The sequence below is a fragment of the Agelaius phoeniceus genome, chromosome 2, assembly GCF_051311805.1.
Source record: "Agelaius phoeniceus isolate bAgePho1 chromosome 2, bAgePho1.hap1, whole genome shotgun sequence".
In the NCBI taxonomy this organism is placed as follows: domain Eukaryota; kingdom Metazoa; phylum Chordata; class Aves; order Passeriformes; family Icteridae; genus Agelaius; species Agelaius phoeniceus.
Window position 1 is genome coordinate 53222569 of NC_135266.1, and position 18393 is coordinate 53240961.

Below are 18393 nucleotides of genomic sequence, written 5' to 3' on the forward strand. Positions count from 1 at the left end.
CTGCTTTTAGTTCTTTACTTGTATGTACATCTTACAGGTGACTAAGTTCAAGTCTATAAATGAGCTAAGGCATGTGAACGGTGTAGGGAGAAAATAACATTTTAATGTCTCTCTCTAAAAAGCTGATTTGTACGAGTCAGTGGACAAATTTTCTTTAATACTTGACATTTCAGTTATACAACAGAGGTGTTTTGGTTTGTAGCTTTGAGAGGTTTTTTTCAGAACAGGAGATGAAAAGGTAACACATTGTGGATTATTTTGGTTAATATAGTTTTCTGATCTTTAGCCAGACATTTGCGAGAAGTTTCCTGCTCAAGGGGATTTTAATTTGTTAATAGCATTTCCTTATCACTCTGCAATGGAGTTATTTTCCATGCTATTTAAATAAAGAGGACTGGCAGTACTGACGAAGGTCAGATGATTAAGGCAGTTTAGTCCACTTACTCAAAAGATATGGCATTAAGGTGCAAATAATTGTACAGTATTTTAAATGAGTGAATCTAGTTAATTTATAAGAATTCTGATATTACTGTGATAGTGGTTTTTTCATCTTTTACAAGCTGCATATTTATGTCTCTGGAATAATTTATTAAATTATTTCATATATCATAATACTTAAATGAACAGAGCCTATAAGAGAGGTTGAGTGGGAGTATATACAAGAGCACATAGAGACACAACAAAGGCTTCAAACTGAAGTACAGTAAGTTTTGACTGGATAAGAAGAAGAAATTTTTTACTGTGAGGGTGGTGTGGTACAGCAGCAGATTGCCCAGAGAAGTGGGAGATGCCCTACCCTGGATGTTTTCAAGGCCAGGTTGGGTGGAGGAAACCTGGTCTAGTGGAACATGTCCCTGCCCATGGCAGGAAGGCTGGAAGTAGATGATTGCCGTGCGACTGAGAGACGGGACTTCAAAGGAGGGGTGCAAAACGTAGTCCAAGCAAGAAGCCAAAGCCCAAGCAAAAAGAAGTTGAAGCTGGAGTTGAAGTCATTGAAGTAGTTTATTGAAGTCTCAGTATTGTTCTCACAGGGCAGTTTTATACTGTTTCAGCTCCAGGCAGCTTCAGCTTTTAGCAAAAATTTTCTGCTAGCTGCAGATAGCCTATTGTTCACATAACTTGGCAGCCTTAAAAAACTACATAATTTCAAACACCTTGATAGTTACAAATACAGTTCTTTTCCCATTTCTTTTTCATATCTGTGGTCTCATTTCCCAGGGTCTATATCCCACCAAATCCAGAACAACCCATTCCATAAACTGCTCTGTGCTCTCTGTTCTGTTCCCCATTTGTTGTCCCGTAGATGATCTTTATGGTCCCTTCCAACCCAAACCATTCTGTGATTCTAAATAAACACAATTAGCCATAGAGTGGCTTCTTCCTCAAGTACAACTGATGAATGTGGTCTGCAGCAAATAATTAATAGAAAATGAAACACAGTTTGATCAGAAGACCCCTCTGCTAAGTGAATATATTGTGTCCTGTTCTCTTTTCTGAAAACATCTTCACCTTTATAATAAGTATGGAAGACAATACAATATAGAATTTATCTTTTAAGGCATAGGTCAAACTGGAGACTAAAAGATGTTCTGCTACACAGACAATACTTTTTATAGCATTCTTCATTGACTGGTGTTTGTGGATAGACTTAAGAGGTGATTTTACACACTATGTCACTACCAGAAATTGACCATAACAGAGGGAAGTGATCATCAGAATTGAACCCAAAGAGTGTTTCGTCACCTGAAACCTGATGCCTCTAATGATTCCAGTGTTGTATTTGAGAGCAGAGCAACTGAATTCATGTCAACAAATATGAATATCAGTAGTGTCTCAGTAACTCAAATGAAGGTGCTCATTTTGTAGCTGAAATCAAGAAATAGCCATTCAGGGAGTGATTCATCTCATTCTGCAGTACATGACTGAAACAGAGCAGGTGAAAACTGCTCTAAGGCTTCCTATTTCTCTCTGTGAACTGTAAAAGGAGATCTTGGGTGATTAGGTCAGGTGGTTACCTCAGAGTACCAAAGATTTTGAATGATTAAGATAAGCAATGGCAAAAAGGTTTATTACAGCAGTGTGTGAGGCATAGAACCTTTTTAATAAGGTTTTTCAAGTCTTCAATTGAATTAGATGATTTTTCAAGAAACCAATTTCTTATTGTAGTCAGTTAATCTACTATGCATAAGATGACTGAATATTATCTTGATACCGATTACTGCCTTTTAAAGAATAATTATTTTTTTTTTAAATTTTAAAAATGGATTAGCCTCCTAAAATGGATTACCCTCCAGAAATAATTTCATTCAACAACATTTCAAAACTGCCACACAGCTGGTCAAGACACATGAAATAGTAAGGTTAAAAAGACAAATACCTGATTTCAAGGAATTGGTTTTAGCCTTTGTTTCTAATTCCTTGACACTTCCCATGATTTCCCTTGTACACAAAACACTCTTAAGAATGTTGAGGAGTCTTGTGGGTAAGTGTGTAATTACAAAAGAGAAAAAAAAACTACTGTGAACATGATGTAAAATGATATTATGATGTGTTACAAATTTAGGTTAAAATTCATTGCTTATACACAGAGCAAATGACCTGTACCTACTGAGTTATCCCACCACAGGTCCAATCTGTTGATCAATACATGTGGGAGACTATTCCTATTATATAAACTGACCTTATTTAACATCATACAAAGGTGGGCAAAGGTGCAGTGATTCCCTGTAAACCAAAATAGCTCTAAAGTATAGTCAATAGTGTAGAAGAGAGAATAAAAAAGAAAAAAAAACAACCCAAAACAAACAAACAAACAAAAACAAACAGAAGAACCCCAAAAACAACAACAACAAAATAAAAAACCAACAACAAACAAAACCCCACAAACCAACTCCAAGGCATAACTGTCCCTGAACTTGGGAAATAGTTTAGCAACAGAACAAGAATATCAGAGAATTCTTATATTATCTCTGCTTCACATTTTGTAATGAGGTAATAAAATTTATGTAGTCGTTATGAGAATGCATGATAAAGACAGGCATTTTAATTTCTGCATAAGCAATGCATATAAAATTTTTCACAAATACAGCTATAATTTAGAATAACAATTAGAATTCATTAAAGTTCTTTTGATTGTTTTTTTCCTCATATTTTTTCATCTTAATTAATGTAATACAAAGGGAGATTTTAAGCTCTAGTTAATTTGTTTTTCTCAGACTAAGGCACTTGTGCAAGCTTTTATTGCATAAAAATATGAGGGGGAGGTGAATTGGAGAAGCAGTAATATTAATGCCCCTTGAATGTCCCATTAAACATTTTTAAATAGATGCTTGGATCTTCTAATTGCCAATATAAAACTGTGTGAAGATTTCATATTTTATATACAAAGCCCCTTAACAGCTTTCTTTTTTCAAAATCTGACCATGCTAAACACTTGATATCCCAGAGGAATTTGCATAAAAATGTCACAGCACTCTTCTGAAAACGGGAATATAGACCCTGTGAACAAATTTATGAAAGTGTCTTGATGTTTAAAAAAGAAGATAATCAAGATTTAGAAGACATTTAGATGGATTAAAAACCTATCTATCATTGAATTTAAAAGAATGAAGAAAAATCAACTTTTTAACTCATACTGAGTGTATTTTTCTAGCATTTATCATAGATCTATTAAGTAGTAAATTAGTATTTCTGAATTTAGTTAAAAATAAGTAAAGCTATAATATATTCGTATCCCTAGATATCCCAGAAGTGGTTGTATATTTACTTCCTCTATTAAAGTGTAAAGCAGAAATGTGTTCACACTCCTCTATAAAAATGTGAATCATCTTCTTCAAAATTTCCATGTTAGTTACATAAAGAAATACATAAATAAGTTATTCATAAACCAGATATGTTTTATTCATTTAAACTTATTTTAATCCTATTGTTTCCCAACTAATAATGTACCAGGACTAGTGTACCTTAAAGTAAACAGAAAATACCTCAATTTGAAAAAAAATAGATTGATGTGGTTTCAACTGATTCCTTTGGGTTCTTCTCCTAAGTGTAGCTACCTTTAGCCATAAAAAAGGCCAAGCCATGAGGGTGTTACCTTTCCTCATAAAGTTAGCATATTGAACGTGATTCATTCTATACTTACTTCACTTTGGAAATGTTGCCTGGATGAATTTTGTAGGGCTGAAGACTTTTTTGAGCTCATTGTTGAAAAATAAATATCAGGTAAGAAAAGGAGATTTAGAATTCCTTTTTTTTTTTTTTTGTTTCCATTTCTCAGTTCATCCAGTTTTCAAGGGTGTTTTGCACATTTTTAATTTTTTTACTTCTGTTATCAGGATGGTCAGTTTTAACCTGGAAACAACTATCTTTTGAGTGCTTCCACTTTACACAGTGGAACTGTCTTCCAGAATTGTGTTGAGCCAGCCATTACCTGCAGGCATGCAGCAAATGTGGGGGTGTCATTGATGAATATATGGGTCAGCCAAGGATCTGCTGCTGAGTGTGCCTTCTGACCACACTGCATAAAGATGGGGTGTACAGAAATTGTGAGAAAAGGTTAGATAATATAAAAAAAATCTCATGCGACATTAATAAAAGAATGAAAATAAGGAGAGGAAACCCACTTAAATTAGGCTGTGCGCTTGATCTGATGTTCTGACCTTTGCAAAAGGATGTATTATAACTAAATCCAGTAAAGTATAACTTCACAGTTTCCCTCTTGTATTAAAAGCTCCAGATATAGTGAAAGAAGAAAAGATCAGATGTGCAGTGTTAATATTACTGTATTTTGGGTTTGGTATTGCAATATAAAGTGTCTTCTCTTTCCAATGGCATGCTGTTGTGAAATTGAGGATTTTAGAACTCCTTAGTGCCATGCAATAGAATTATTAAGATTTATAGATTTTTTTTCTAATGTGACAGCAAATACCACGCTTTTGTGCAGAAAAGAGTGAGTTTATCTAGGTGTTGAACCATAATACTTTTAAGAGAAAGCTCAATATGCACTTAATCCTCTTATAGTCAGAAATTATTTTTTCTGAGCACAGCACGATACAATCAGAAGTATTTTTTGACAATTTGTATTAAATTTGCACATTTTATTTTCTTATTCTTTTTTTTCAGTTCTCCAAAATATCCTTGTAATCTTTAGTTTGAAGATTTTATGTTATTAATATAAGAGATTTATAAGATTCTAATGTAAAAATAAAATTTAATATTATGGTTGGGAGGAGCATTATAACAAGAATTACTTATTCCAGCCTAAAATAAATTCTTTTTAAAGTTTATTTTATTCTTTTTTACCTTTTATTTATTAAAAAGTGGGTCAGTCTGCAAGGTAAAGATAACAACTTGTAAAATTACAGAATTAAGTGCAATATAAGTATTAATTAATGGCTCTTTTCCCCAGTATAAATTATTTTAGAGGAACTATGTGTTACGAGAAGCCTGCCATATGTTACTCAGATAGCATTAATCCTAAAGTCACATTACAAATAAGCAACACAATGTTTGAGGACTGTTAAGCCTTGTTTTGAAGATGTATTTATGGGTTTATTCATACTATACTAGGCAGTTATTTCATTCTTTTCAGGGAAGTAAATGGCTGTGAGGTTTGCTCTGTGCCACTGAAGATAACACAAGTTTTATCATGGATTTCAGTGAAAATAAGGAAAGAAACCCAACAAAAAACCATCCACAGCCTGGTTGATATCGAGATATTCCAAGTCTTCTATTCCATTTGATACAGTACAGTCTCTCTTTTTATGCCTATTATATAGTTGAATTAATATTAGTTTAAAAAGCAATTTTTCTAATACTTTAAGTTCAGGTCTCTGGGGTGTTCAGTCAGGGAGATTAATCCTTCCTTTCTTAATTTTTTCTGTAGAGTTATTTATATAGAGCTACAATTATTTATAAAAATGTGTTTCAATACTGTATGTTTTGTAAATACTAAAGTAAATAAGTTTGACTTTGTTATCAATACTTCTTTTTCTAGGCTGCCTGGAATTAAAAGAAGACACCATTGAAAACCTTCTAGCAGCTGCCTGCCTTCTCCAGCTCCCCCAAGTAGTAGAGGTTTGCTGCCATTTTCTAATGAAGCTTTTGCACCCATCCAACTGTTTGGGAATACGAGCATTTGCAGATGCACAAGGGTGCACAGAGCTTATGAAGGTGGCTCACAACTACACCATGGTAAGGCAGTTTTGGAATATCTAAATTTGAATATTTTGAGTCCTATAAGAGACTCCTCTTGTAGGGTCTATCCTCTACAAGTAAAAATACTGTGTTAGGCTTTGGATTGAAATTATTCTGTATTATATTTGGTATTTCTATGGAACTTCATTTCATAAGTGAAACCATTATAGTGCTGATTCCTAAGAACTTCAGTGAAGTTATGACAATTGGCCTTCTATGATGGGTGCACTGTTTGCTGGGTCAGAATGGTATATAACTTATTTAGATGCATGCTCTCATACAGGTGATAATAGTAAAGTGTTTGTAAATCATTATAATACTCTAATCACTGTAGTTTAACCCTAATCACTGTCGTTTAGCATTAGGGAAGCTTTGTAATTGTCATTGTTCTGCATGGAAACACTATGAAGGGAAGTTTTGTTGGGTAGGTGGTTTGGGGTTTTTTGTCAAGAATTTTAGTCATCCTTTTAGTCATCTGTGAAGTAGATTAAGACAGGAAGTTTTAGAAATAAGAAATTTTATCTGGCAATATTTAATATTTTTCTAGATTCATCTGACAGAACAGGTATGGAATTAATGTCAAAATTTAACCAGAATTAATGAAGCAGAAATATACTACTTATTCAGAAATTAAATCATATTGGTAACCATTTGATTTTTCATAGTTTGACAAGACTAAAAACATCTGGCTCATGAAATTAAGCTTACATAAAGAGTAGATTATATATAATTTATGAGAAATAATGGTCCCTTTACGTCTCTACTGAAATTATTATTGAAGTAATAGAGCACATTTCAATGAATCTCTTTCTCTTCAGCATTTACGTTCTTATTTTATTTACTCTTTTCTATAACTAATAACACATTACAATTCCCAGTTTTAACTGTGGGGTTTTTTTACCACTACAGTTCAGGTAGTTATACCCATGGTACACTTCTGGAGCAGGTTTTGAGATTTCTCTATATTGCAGGTCCAAGCTAGTCAGGTAAACCTTGGTATGTCAGTAGAGAGAAATAAGCTGTCAGAGCAAAATTCATATGATCTTCTTTTGAATGAAGGACTGAACAGATGTGTTTTGAAAAAATCTAACCTTTTTATCAATATATTTCTTAGATTTGTGTATTATTTTTCAGTTTGTTTTGTTGTATGAACATGATAAAAATAGAGAAAAAAATTGATTTCAAAAATTTTTAAAACTGTTTACGATTCTTTAAAAGAAATTATTGAAATGTTTTTAGGTGAATGAAATTACTCATTATAGTTCATTTGAAGACTTGTGACTAATACATATGTAATGTTTCACAAAGTTCACAAAGATCTGTGCCTTGTCTCAGATATTGCGTATATGATTTATTAATATTTTAATGCTGACATCTAAAATCTCAATTATGTGTAATGGGAAAATCACAAAAAAAAAAAGCAGACTATAAAGGAAGTCAGTTGTTATTAATAAGCCAGTTATAATTTATCTTCAAGGGCATTTGCAAGCATGCACAAGTCATGCTTTCTCTTTGCAAGAAAAAAGATAATCACCATGAAATGACAATATTTTTTTTCTGACCCAGTGAAAACATAACCCTAAAAAGATAAGCTTCATGGTGTGTGATATTTTCACAGACTTTGTGTTACTTTGTTTAGGTGTGAGTCAGCTCACATCTATTTGACTTACTGTTTTGTGTTAACGTGTGTGGAAGACCAGTTGTGAGTGGGGAATAGCCTTATTGCCAATCTTCAGTACAGCACTTTCAATCAAAGAGAATCTAGATAAGAGAAAAGTGATTAGTTCTTCTACATGGCTGCATAACCAGGGAAAACTTACACGTTCAAGGAAGATACCCTGAGGAGTGTGATGGAGGAACATCAGAGACTGGGAATATGAAGGGAAGGAAAGTGAGGAGCGCAGGCAAAGAGCAGATGAATTGTCTCTGAGGTGACAGAAAGAATTATTCTTTCCTTCAGACTTCAGGATTGTAGTATTAAATTAAAGTTTGTAAATTAAATTAAAGTAGGGCAAGAGGGAGTTTGTTAACAAACTCCTCCAGTCTTACGCAGAGGACTTGAGGGGAAGTGCTGGCTAAAAAAATGATGGAAAATTCAGTGTTTCCTTAAAAAATACTTCTCTTGTTTTCTAGAGAACTTCAAGGTCCTTTCTTTAAGGCTTTTTGGGGTGCTTTTTTTAAGAGTTCAAATGGTGTAGCTCAAATTCTTGCTCTGTGAATCTTCTTCCATAGTGTTATTGCAAAAGCTTATTATGAATGGGAAGTAAAAGTATTCCCTTAACTCTGGAATCTTGTGCAGTTGTTTTCTTGAGATAAAAACCTCAAAGAAACAATAGTTCTATACTGGTGTAGGAATGGGGAACAAGACAAAGTTTTTCAAATAATCTTGCAAAAATAGTTTTATAGGCATGGCTGATATGATTGTGTAATAATTTTGAGATATGACTCAAGTTAAATCTAATCTTTGAATAATTCTGCTTCTTTGCTAATTACATAGTTGAAATTAAATATTCATTTATTCATTTGAAAAAAAACAAGTAATAAAACAATAGCTCTCTGCCTGAATTATACCTGGCAAATGTTATACAGCTTTTCTCCACCAATTATTTTTAAGTAGAAAGTCACAATTGTCTTCACAATAGCATTCTAATGAAAATCAATATATTTTCAAGAAATATTTTGCTTCATTGAGTCTCCATAAATGTTTTAGTCTTCATTTTTCAAAGAAATCTACTTGCCTAGTTTCCTACTTGATATAAGTTCTAAATTACACTGTTGTTATATAAGTCTCTTTGTGCTTTCACATAACATGTTCTGAGGGCAAGACATTTGAGCTCATAAACTTCTTTATACTGAAGAAGAAAAAGCTCCTGAAGGGCAGACCAATAATTTAAGAATCCTGTTGGCAGAAGATATATAATTTCAGACATGTTTTCTGTCACATTGAATAACTTCTATTTCCCTAACCATGAAATCTGTGGAAACAAAGAATACAAACTTTTATTTGTATAGGGCTTGCAGGTATGTCCTAACTATGTAAATAAAATTTGTTAACTATAAAGTTATATATACCTTTCCACGAGCAGAGGTATAATATCCCTGGTGTTTACTGGGATATTTAGCCTTAAGTATCAATTATAAAATTATTAATTTGAAATTCAAAATCTAAGCAAAGAAGAGCAAATTTGATCATATAAGAGGGGAGAAAGTGAGGAAATGAAGAGACAAAAAGCAGTGGAAGAAAACCAGTTAACATTGGAAAAATCCTAGAAAATAGAAAAATATGAGATTAGTGGAAGAAAAGAGGAAGGTAGATTTCATAAAAATTTGGTGAACAATGAATGTTGGAGATTTCTTTGTTTGTGTTCCCTGTACTTATTAGAAATGGAACTTGGATGGCAGCATTTTAAATGAAAGCTTTACAAGGAAGAAATTTATAAGAGAAAAAATGTAAATTGTAATTGGTTTCTTTTTTAGACACATCGGATTTAATGTAGTTTGTTTTATTTCTGATGTATGAACATACCCTAAGAGTGTTTTATGGTGTGATATTTTATTTTTTTAAATTATTTTTAATGGATCTGCTAATTAAAATGGCAGCACAAATATCCAAGTCTCTTGATTTAAGACTTCTGTACTTCTTAATTGCAATCTGGGTTGTTACTAGCTTGTCAGTTTCTGAAAGCTTTCAATCTGCAGAACCATATGTCTGATAAGTTTAAATTCCTAGTTTATTGCCAGTTAAGTTAGATGATTGTAGAATGAAATGCATGTGTGATGTCTTTAAAAAAAACAACCATAAAAGCAGCAAAATGAAACTTATTAATAAGCTGAAGCAAATGATTTCTTCAAGCAAGCATTTTTAGTGACAGTTCTTTAGTCTAGTTATAAGGGGCTTCATATATAGGGAAGCTAACCTCTGAAGTCTAAAATTTATCAGCTTGTCATACTTGTCAGAAATTTCAGTCATACTGTGTGGACTTATCTGTCTCTTTAGAAAACAGACTTAAGTGTAATTTGAAATTGTGATGCTTCATTGGGATGCAATTATTGTTAGAGTAGAAAATGTTTTCAAATATGCTCTAATTTGAACCATTGTGTGTTTATTGGTGAAGGTTTGTAATAGACCATACTAGATTAATAAACTCTGTGGCTTCAGTGTACCATTAGCCCTTCTTACAACAACTACTTTGGTGCATTGGTAAATATTGAAAGAGGAAAAGTATGTCATATTTTTCCCTAAAAAGATAATTGCAGTTTGGTTTTAAAGCCTGGAAAATTATTTTAAAAAATACTCATACCGGGTATGGTTTTGAATACAAGAGTTGGTTTTTTTTCCCCAGTAAAGGCCATGGTCCTGCTTGTGTTACAATGTACAGGTAATGATTAGAAATTGAGAGTGTTACCTTCCAAGACAGAGTACCAGATTCTTCATCTCATTAGCATGCCATTTTACTTAAACCTGATTACTTCAAACTGAAAATTGAAATACCTCATAGATATAGCTATTTAATCTCTCAGTGCTTCACCTCTTAGGAAACTTCGCTTAAACCTCAGTGATCATTTTTGTTCTTGAAACTGCAGTTTGAAAGTTGAAATGATAGAGTTTCTTCCCTATTTTTATTTCATCATTTCAAAACTAATTGCTAAGCATAAACTTGTAAAATCTTCAAATTACTTTGATGCACTGAGCAGAAGAATGGGCATAAATAAAATTTCCTTGACCAGAAGAACATGAATGAATAAAGTGATTGATGTGTCTGTAACCCACTCATAATGTTAGCAATAAAAACAACCCTAACATATGTTCCAAGCCTGGGAGACGCAGAATGCTTGCAAGTGCCTTTGAGTGAAGTGGTAAGAGGTGTTTAGCTTCTCAGAGATGCAGTTCTGTGCTTTGCACTGCAAGGGTCATTAGTCCCAGCACAACAAAACATTATTCATACTTAATTATGAGCACGTATCTCAGTGACATGTGCTGACTCTATATGGGCTCTTTAATTTACTGAGAATTCTGATTGTACTGCAGATGGAGAAGCCATTTCATTTAGTTGAAGTGTATGCCTTATGCAAATTTTTAATGATCTTTTATGGTGAAGAGCTTCAGTGATCATTTTATTAGTTATGTTTATTATCTAGGTTACAAAATTTCACAACAGGTGAAAAAAAATCTGTTGGGCTGGAGTGGGGGAGGAGTGATATGGAAAACCTTTCCTTTTCATTTACTACATTTTATCCTGAAGCATAATGAAATATTGTAACCTTACTCCATATTCAAATTTAAAAAATATTATTGATATATTGATAAATGGTCATAACAGTCATTAATGAGTTATAATTGTACATTTAGACATCAGAGTTTATTTCACTGTTACTGTTAGTTTTAGTATAGCTTTAAGTGAAGCAAGATAACAAGTGAGGCAAGAAAACTCTCTAGTATTGTAAGTTAAAAATAATAGTTCTTTAGAGTCATGGGAAGGAGTAGTATTCCTCAATTTAGTGTTCCCACTCAATCACTCCAAACCATGCACTGCTTGCTCCCTGCCCCTTTTCTCTTCCCCCCCCCCCCCGCAGAAGGACTGGACAGAACTGGAGGCACAAAAGGTAAAGATCATAGGCTGAGATAAGAGCAATTTACAGGAAACAGCAATGAGACAGGAAAAGGAACAGTAGCAGCAACAATAGTATACAAATGGCAAAGTGTACAAGAAGGAGGCAAATGATTCACATGTTCACCATGGGTTTCCCCCACAGCAATACTCAACTGCTTCATCTACTACACTAGCTGACCTGGAAGGGAGCTTTTCCCAAGTCCCTGGAAAATGGTATAAGGTGGTATAGAATAACCTATAGGTCCTTGCTACCCCTCCTCTTGGCTGCTGCAACAATTAACCCTGTCCTGGCTGAACCCTGCCCCAGCTGATTAACGTCGTATTATATACAGGGTCGTAAGGTTTCTTTCTACTGTTTAACATAGCTGACCACATGCTGCTCAATAGATACTGATCAGATAAAACGTTTTTTTAACTTCAAATTGTATTTTGTTTTGACCATTTTGACCTCTTCACCACCACATTGGTGACTTATGGATAAACAGACAATGAGATGGATGGAAAGCTGACTAGACAGAGGCCCAGAGATCTGTGGTGTGTAGTAAAAAGTCCACGTGGTGACCATCAAATAGTAAAGTTCCTCAAGGATAATTTTGGGGTCCAGCACTGTCTAGCAACTTCAGTAATTATTATATGATAGGATGGAGTTCTCTCTCAGCAAGTTTGCAGATGTCATCAAACTGGCAGAAGAAGGTGATTGATATGTTTGAGAACAAGGCTGTTATTTAGAGGGCATGCTGAAGAAATCGGCTAAAGTCACGAATCATTAAGGTTGGAAATGACCTCCAAGATGAAGTCCTGCCTTTGAATAAATACCACCATACCCACTAAACTCAAAGTGCCACTTGTACTTATTTTTTTTTAATATCTCCAGGAATAGTGATTTCACCAGTTTATTGGAGAACTTGTTCCAATGCTTCAAAACTCTTTCAGTGAAGAAATTTTTCCTGGTATTCTGAGCCTCCCTTCATGAAACTTGAGGCACTTTCCCTCTACTTGTCCTCCTCTAGTTGCCTGGGAGAAGATGCCAAACCCCACTTCAACACAAGCTCCATTCAAGTAGTTGCAGAGAGCAATAAAGTCTCTCCTGAACCTTCTTTTCACCAGGCTAAACCACCCCAGTAACTCCAGTCACCCTAAGAGGATTTTTGTTCCACACCCTTTACTAGCTTTTTTGCATTATGGCCACTCATCCCCAAGCCTGCAGTGCTGCATGGGGTTGTTGTGACCTGCGTGCAGCACCTGCACTTTGCCATGTTGAGCCTCACACGACTGGCCTTGGCCCATCAATCCAGCCTTTCCAATCCCTCTACGGAGCTTTTCTACCCTTCAGCAGATGACATTCCTGCCCAACATTTTGTTTCCTGCAAACTTACTCAGGATGCACTTGATTTCCTCATCCAGATCACCAATAAAGGTATTAAAAAGGCCTAGTCCTGAAGTTCAGCAAAGGGAAATGCAAAGCCCTGCAATCTAGGGACAAATAACCCCATGAACTGCCACAGGCTGGGGAGCAACTGTCTCGTAAACAGCTCTGCAGAAAAGGACACCAGGTTGAGAGTAAATCAGCAATGTACCCTTTCTGCAAGCAGGCCATCAGCATCCTGGGGTGTATCAGTGAGAGTGAGAAATTTGAAGAAGGTGATCCTTCCTATTTGGCACCCATGAGAGCAAATACAAAGTGTTGTGTCTCCTTTTGTATTCCTCAGTAGAAGAGAGACATGGATATAATGGAGTTAGTCCAGGGGAGATCACCGTGCTGGTTGGATGCTGGAAGTCTGAGGAAGCTGGGCTTGATGAACCTGGTGTACTGAGGGAGACATTACTGTTCTCTGCATCTGCATGACGGGGGATACAGAAAAGGGTCCAGACTGTTGTTGAGGGTACAGATTAATAGGCAACAGACATAAATTAGGATGTAGAAATCCTAATTGAATATTAAGATTATCGTTTTAGAACATTGAGAGTAATTAAATACTAGGAAAGTAACAATCACTGGAATTTTTGGGATCTGTTCTGGTAGGTATTCAAGACATGACTGAAAATGTTGCTAAGTAACATGACCTAGCTAAGACATGTACTGAACAGGGACTGTGACTACATGAGGTGACTTTGAAGAAAAATTATTCTATAAGGCTATTAAATATACTTCCTGTATGTTTTTAGTGGTAGATCTGAGCTATGTATCCAGGGATGACATGAAACAAAAGTTCAGATTTTTTTTTTTTTAATTTTACTTTTCAAGCAATGTGCAACAGATGGGTTTCCCGGAGCTAGCATTTAATTGACTTTTATTAGCAGTAAGCTATTGGTAGGATGTTAGCAACAAGTTAATAGTAACACACTGATATTTTAAAACATTCTGCAATTTTCTGTTTCTTATGCTCAGAGTACTAGCTTGGAGTAAAAAGTTTAATTATACTCTATTTAAAATGCTTCCTTGATCTACATAGAATGCTAATTTTAAAGAAAACAGGTCCTTTTACTTGACTAGGTAAATTCTGATTTTTAAAGCTGTTATTCTTATACTCTTTTTAAAGGTTGGTTCTTTATAATGTCCTTCCTCTCTCTAGCATCCCTTGGACAAGAAAAATTAAAAATTGAAATTACTCCAAAGCCACAAGAATAATTGAAATAAATAATACTACCAGAGATAAGAAATTAAAAACATTTTGGAACTTACAATCCAATATCAATTTTGCCTGACCGATATTTTTGGAGGTTCAGAATTTTCTCTATTTTGCCCCTTTAAAGCCGTACTAGTGATCCACAAAAATGAACAATTGCCAAATGCAGCAGTGCAAACACAAGCAAGAGTGACAGAATCCTTGCCATTTTAAATTGAACCACAAAATTTGATCTTTTATTTCTCTTGACGACTTTCTTAAAATATTTCAGTAGCTTTTTTTAAATATAAGCTATTATTGCTATTATTATGACTCCTACTCCCAATTACTTTTTTCTTTTATTTTTTGAGAAGAAATTGTACTTTATAGATCACCTTTCACACTTTCAGTGTTTTTAAGATTCTTGTTTGAAAGCAATAATCAGCACTTAGCTCAGTGTGCTGCTTTCATTTTAAGTTCTCCTTAGTACAGCTGTGACATAGCACATTACAGTACCACTCCATCAAGACACAGTTGGAGAAGAGGAAGGTAAGAGTGTTTCAAGAACTAGCATATGGACAGCAACATAATTAATAGAAAATAGAAAAGACAACTGCTGGTAGAAAAATACTGTGAAATCTGCAGGAAAATAGTTAAGGAAATAGTCTATAATGCTTTAATCACAATTTGATGGCTTCACAATCACCAGGAACTTCAATTTAGCTGCCTAGATGCTATATTAAAAAGGTTAGTATGGCAGAATTCTATATTATTCCTAGAGAGGGCTGCTCTGAAAAGCAGTGTTCCCAGCTAAATAATGTTTTTATATTATACACATGTATCAACTGTTCATATAGCTTTAATTTGTTTTTCAAGTTTATTCTAGTTCCAGAAAACTGAATATTCAGCAGCAATGTTAATATCCCATTGAACTAATACCTTCTATGCTTTAGGCATATATTTGCATACTAAGGGTACTCTGATAGGTCCCTTCTTCTTCATAAGGTAATTGTCTGTGAGGTCAGCAGATCTACATCTCAATCTCTCAAGTGAAGAATATATCAATTTATAAATCCTGCTTTATCTGACTGAACTGTAGGCAGCAATAAACTACTGCTCTTAGAGGTATCTTAGGGCAAGCAGACTTAACCTAACAAGCATTGGTGAGTGCCTAAAATCAGAATGAATTTGTTCCCGTATGTACAGAACTGCAAACATCAAGCTAAAAGAGCACTCCAAAGACAGTGAATCTTGGAGGACTTTCTTGCCATTCATAGAAAAAAGAAGATGAGAAACAAGGTAGCTGAATTTTGTAGCTGTAAATTCAAACCTTTGAGTCTGCATAGCAGTGTAGAATCAAATACCTGGCATTTTTGCATGCCTTTGGTAAAGTTAAAGGATGTGTCCCAGTACTAGGGATAAGCATTCTTTCTTTGTTTTCATGAAAGTGTTCAAGGGGGGGTAAATAAAAGCCCAACATGAGTTCTTAGACTGTGTGTGTAGAAAATCAGTTGATGTCTAAATTCTCTGAAAATGTAGTATGTATTGAATTTCCAGTTCAGGAGTACCAAGAAAACATGACATAAGCTTGAAGTGCATTTCCTCTCTGCTCCTCCCAAGAGTTTAGCATTGAGAAGTGGTCCTTTAGGGTAGAAAGAAGACTCATTATTGCTTTCCATGGGCATCTCAGACAACTAAGAATATAGTCTAACTGGAATATGTAGCTGGTGGGAGGTGAAAAAGAGCTAACATTGGACAGGGTGATTGAATTGATACTAGTATGGGGAACTCTGGTAGGAAAAACAAAAGGAAAGACACAGGAATGAGACACGATAGAACAGAGAATCTTAGTCTTTGGACTATTGTTGAAGCAAACAAACAGTATATGACCAGTAGAAATTTTACTCTGTAGAAACTCCATTACCAAAATTCTTTTCCCTGTTCATTGCTCTGTTTTCTGAAATCATCAGTAGCTTATATTGTTAAAATGTCTTGAAAATATTCAGTCTGATCTTATCTGGCTAAAATGTGTTCAGTACAATGCAGGACAGACCTCCTGTTTCTCTGTTGACTAAGAAAGAATTTGCAGTCATACAGAAATAAAATCAATGAAATCTCAAGGAATGCTATGTTTTTTGATACTTCCAGTACTGGGGAAAAAAAAGATAGCACTTCAGAGTAGAGGTTAGCCTTGGTCTTTCCTGGAGCAGTATAAGAAACTCAGGCTTTGAAGTGTTCTGTCAATGTACAGGAACCCTTCAATACAATAATGACAGATGTTAGAAAATCTTCATACAGAGATATTGAGAAAATAATATCACCTGCAAGTGTTTCTTCCTAGACTGGAGGCAGGGGAACAAAAGAGTGTATGTTCTCACTTAACACCATTGGTATTTAAAGAAAGAAAATCTTATTAATAGACAAGACTTTGGTCTTTCCATTTCATTAGCATGTTACTCCATCCTGAGACTTTTTATATGCTGTTCCATAAAGTATTTCATTTTATTCACATTCAGAAAATTTCTTGTGGTATTGCAAACTTTCAGAAAGTTTTTTTCTGTTGTGGAAACATCACAACCTTGGCCTTAATAAAGACTTGGGTGACTGGATACAATGAGCCATAGCTGATAACACAATGACAATACAACTCACTCTAACAGAGACAGAGTATGATAAGCCTTGGTACAGGCTGTGGGTCAGCAAGCAAGAGAAAAAGCAAAACCTGAAGCTGCCAGAAAGTTACATCATATCATCATGGACTGATTTATGTGTGGCCTGTGTGACACCTCAGTAACAGGGATTGGGACCAGAAGGGCAAGGGAAGGGGCATATTGTTATGCAGGCATCCAACCCTGAGCTGCAGAAATTACTGCATTTCCCCAGGCTCCACTGTGTCAGCTCACATTTAGGGCCAGCTTTGGTAGCTGGAACTGTGTGTGGGCTGTATGTGTAGGAGTGTGAAGTTTTTCCTGACACAGCTTACCCACTTCTTTGGTTCAATTATTAAATAGAACTTTGCGGCATCACACTGTCTGGTGCTCTTTCTCCCTGCCCCCTCCTCCTTGACAACTGTTCATGGTGAATTTTTTTTCTTGGCACCAAGAAATAACAGATTATCTCATATTGATTAGAAAACATTCTTACCAGAAATACTTTTTTTTTCTTAATGGAAACATAGAACTTAAAAACTATTACATTTTTGTAACTCATTTAGACTTAGAGGTTTTAAAGACATTGTAATACATGATAGCTACCTATAAAAGAATCATATATATATATATATATATATTCAAAACCAAATATGTATCTACGTTTATCTAAAAATTATAAAAAGTGCAATTAAATCTTTATAGAAAAGCTCATCAGCCACATTGGATCTGCTTTTTTTCTCACAACCTGTTCTGAAAAGAAACCAACAAAACTATACAGCAACAATAAGATGTGATTTTTATATGACTGACATGTGAAATGCAGGAGACTAGGCCTGGAAATATAGCTGTACATAATGAATTACATAATTTCCTTTTTTACCTCTCCCTGTCTTTCACAATATCATTAATTTCTTTCATTTTCCCTGTGTCCTTCTCCTCTCCTTCCTTCCTCTGTTCCTTCCACTGTCTCTCCCTCCTCCTTCCACCTCCCCTATGGCCTTTTCTTCTCCTCCCTCTTTCTCTTCCTGCTTTCCTGCCTTCATGTCCTCTCTGCTTGCTGCTTGCTTTCCTTCCTTCTTTCCTTCCTCCTTCCCTCCTCTTTGATTTCCATGCTTTACTCTCTTTCCATCCATGATGGGTTCCACCTCTTGGTCACTTAAAGCAGACACACCCTTAATACTTGTCAGTAGTAATTCTCTTCCACACTGAGAATACATAATGAAAACCTTGGAAATTAAGCTGGAAAGGCAGTAAATATTGAGAAATTCAAAAGGATTATGATAATATATGTTAGCTTCAGTGTTCAGGTATGCTGTTTATTTATAAGTA

General features: G+C 34.9%; 1 protein-coding gene across 2 annotated transcripts in view; it reads left to right on the plus strand.

The window, feature by feature from the left end:
* KLHL1 (kelch like family member 1) overlaps nucleotides 1-18393 on the plus strand; it is a 192517-nt gene that overhangs the window by 77376 nt on the left and 96748 nt on the right. For both annotated transcript variants that reach the window (XM_077173631.1, XM_054628243.2), the window contains exon 4: nucleotides 5996-6192. In XM_077173631.1, the coding sequence (XP_077029746.1) occupies nucleotides 5996-6192 (197 nt within the window). The remainder of the gene's footprint in view (nucleotides 1-5995; nucleotides 6193-18393) is intronic.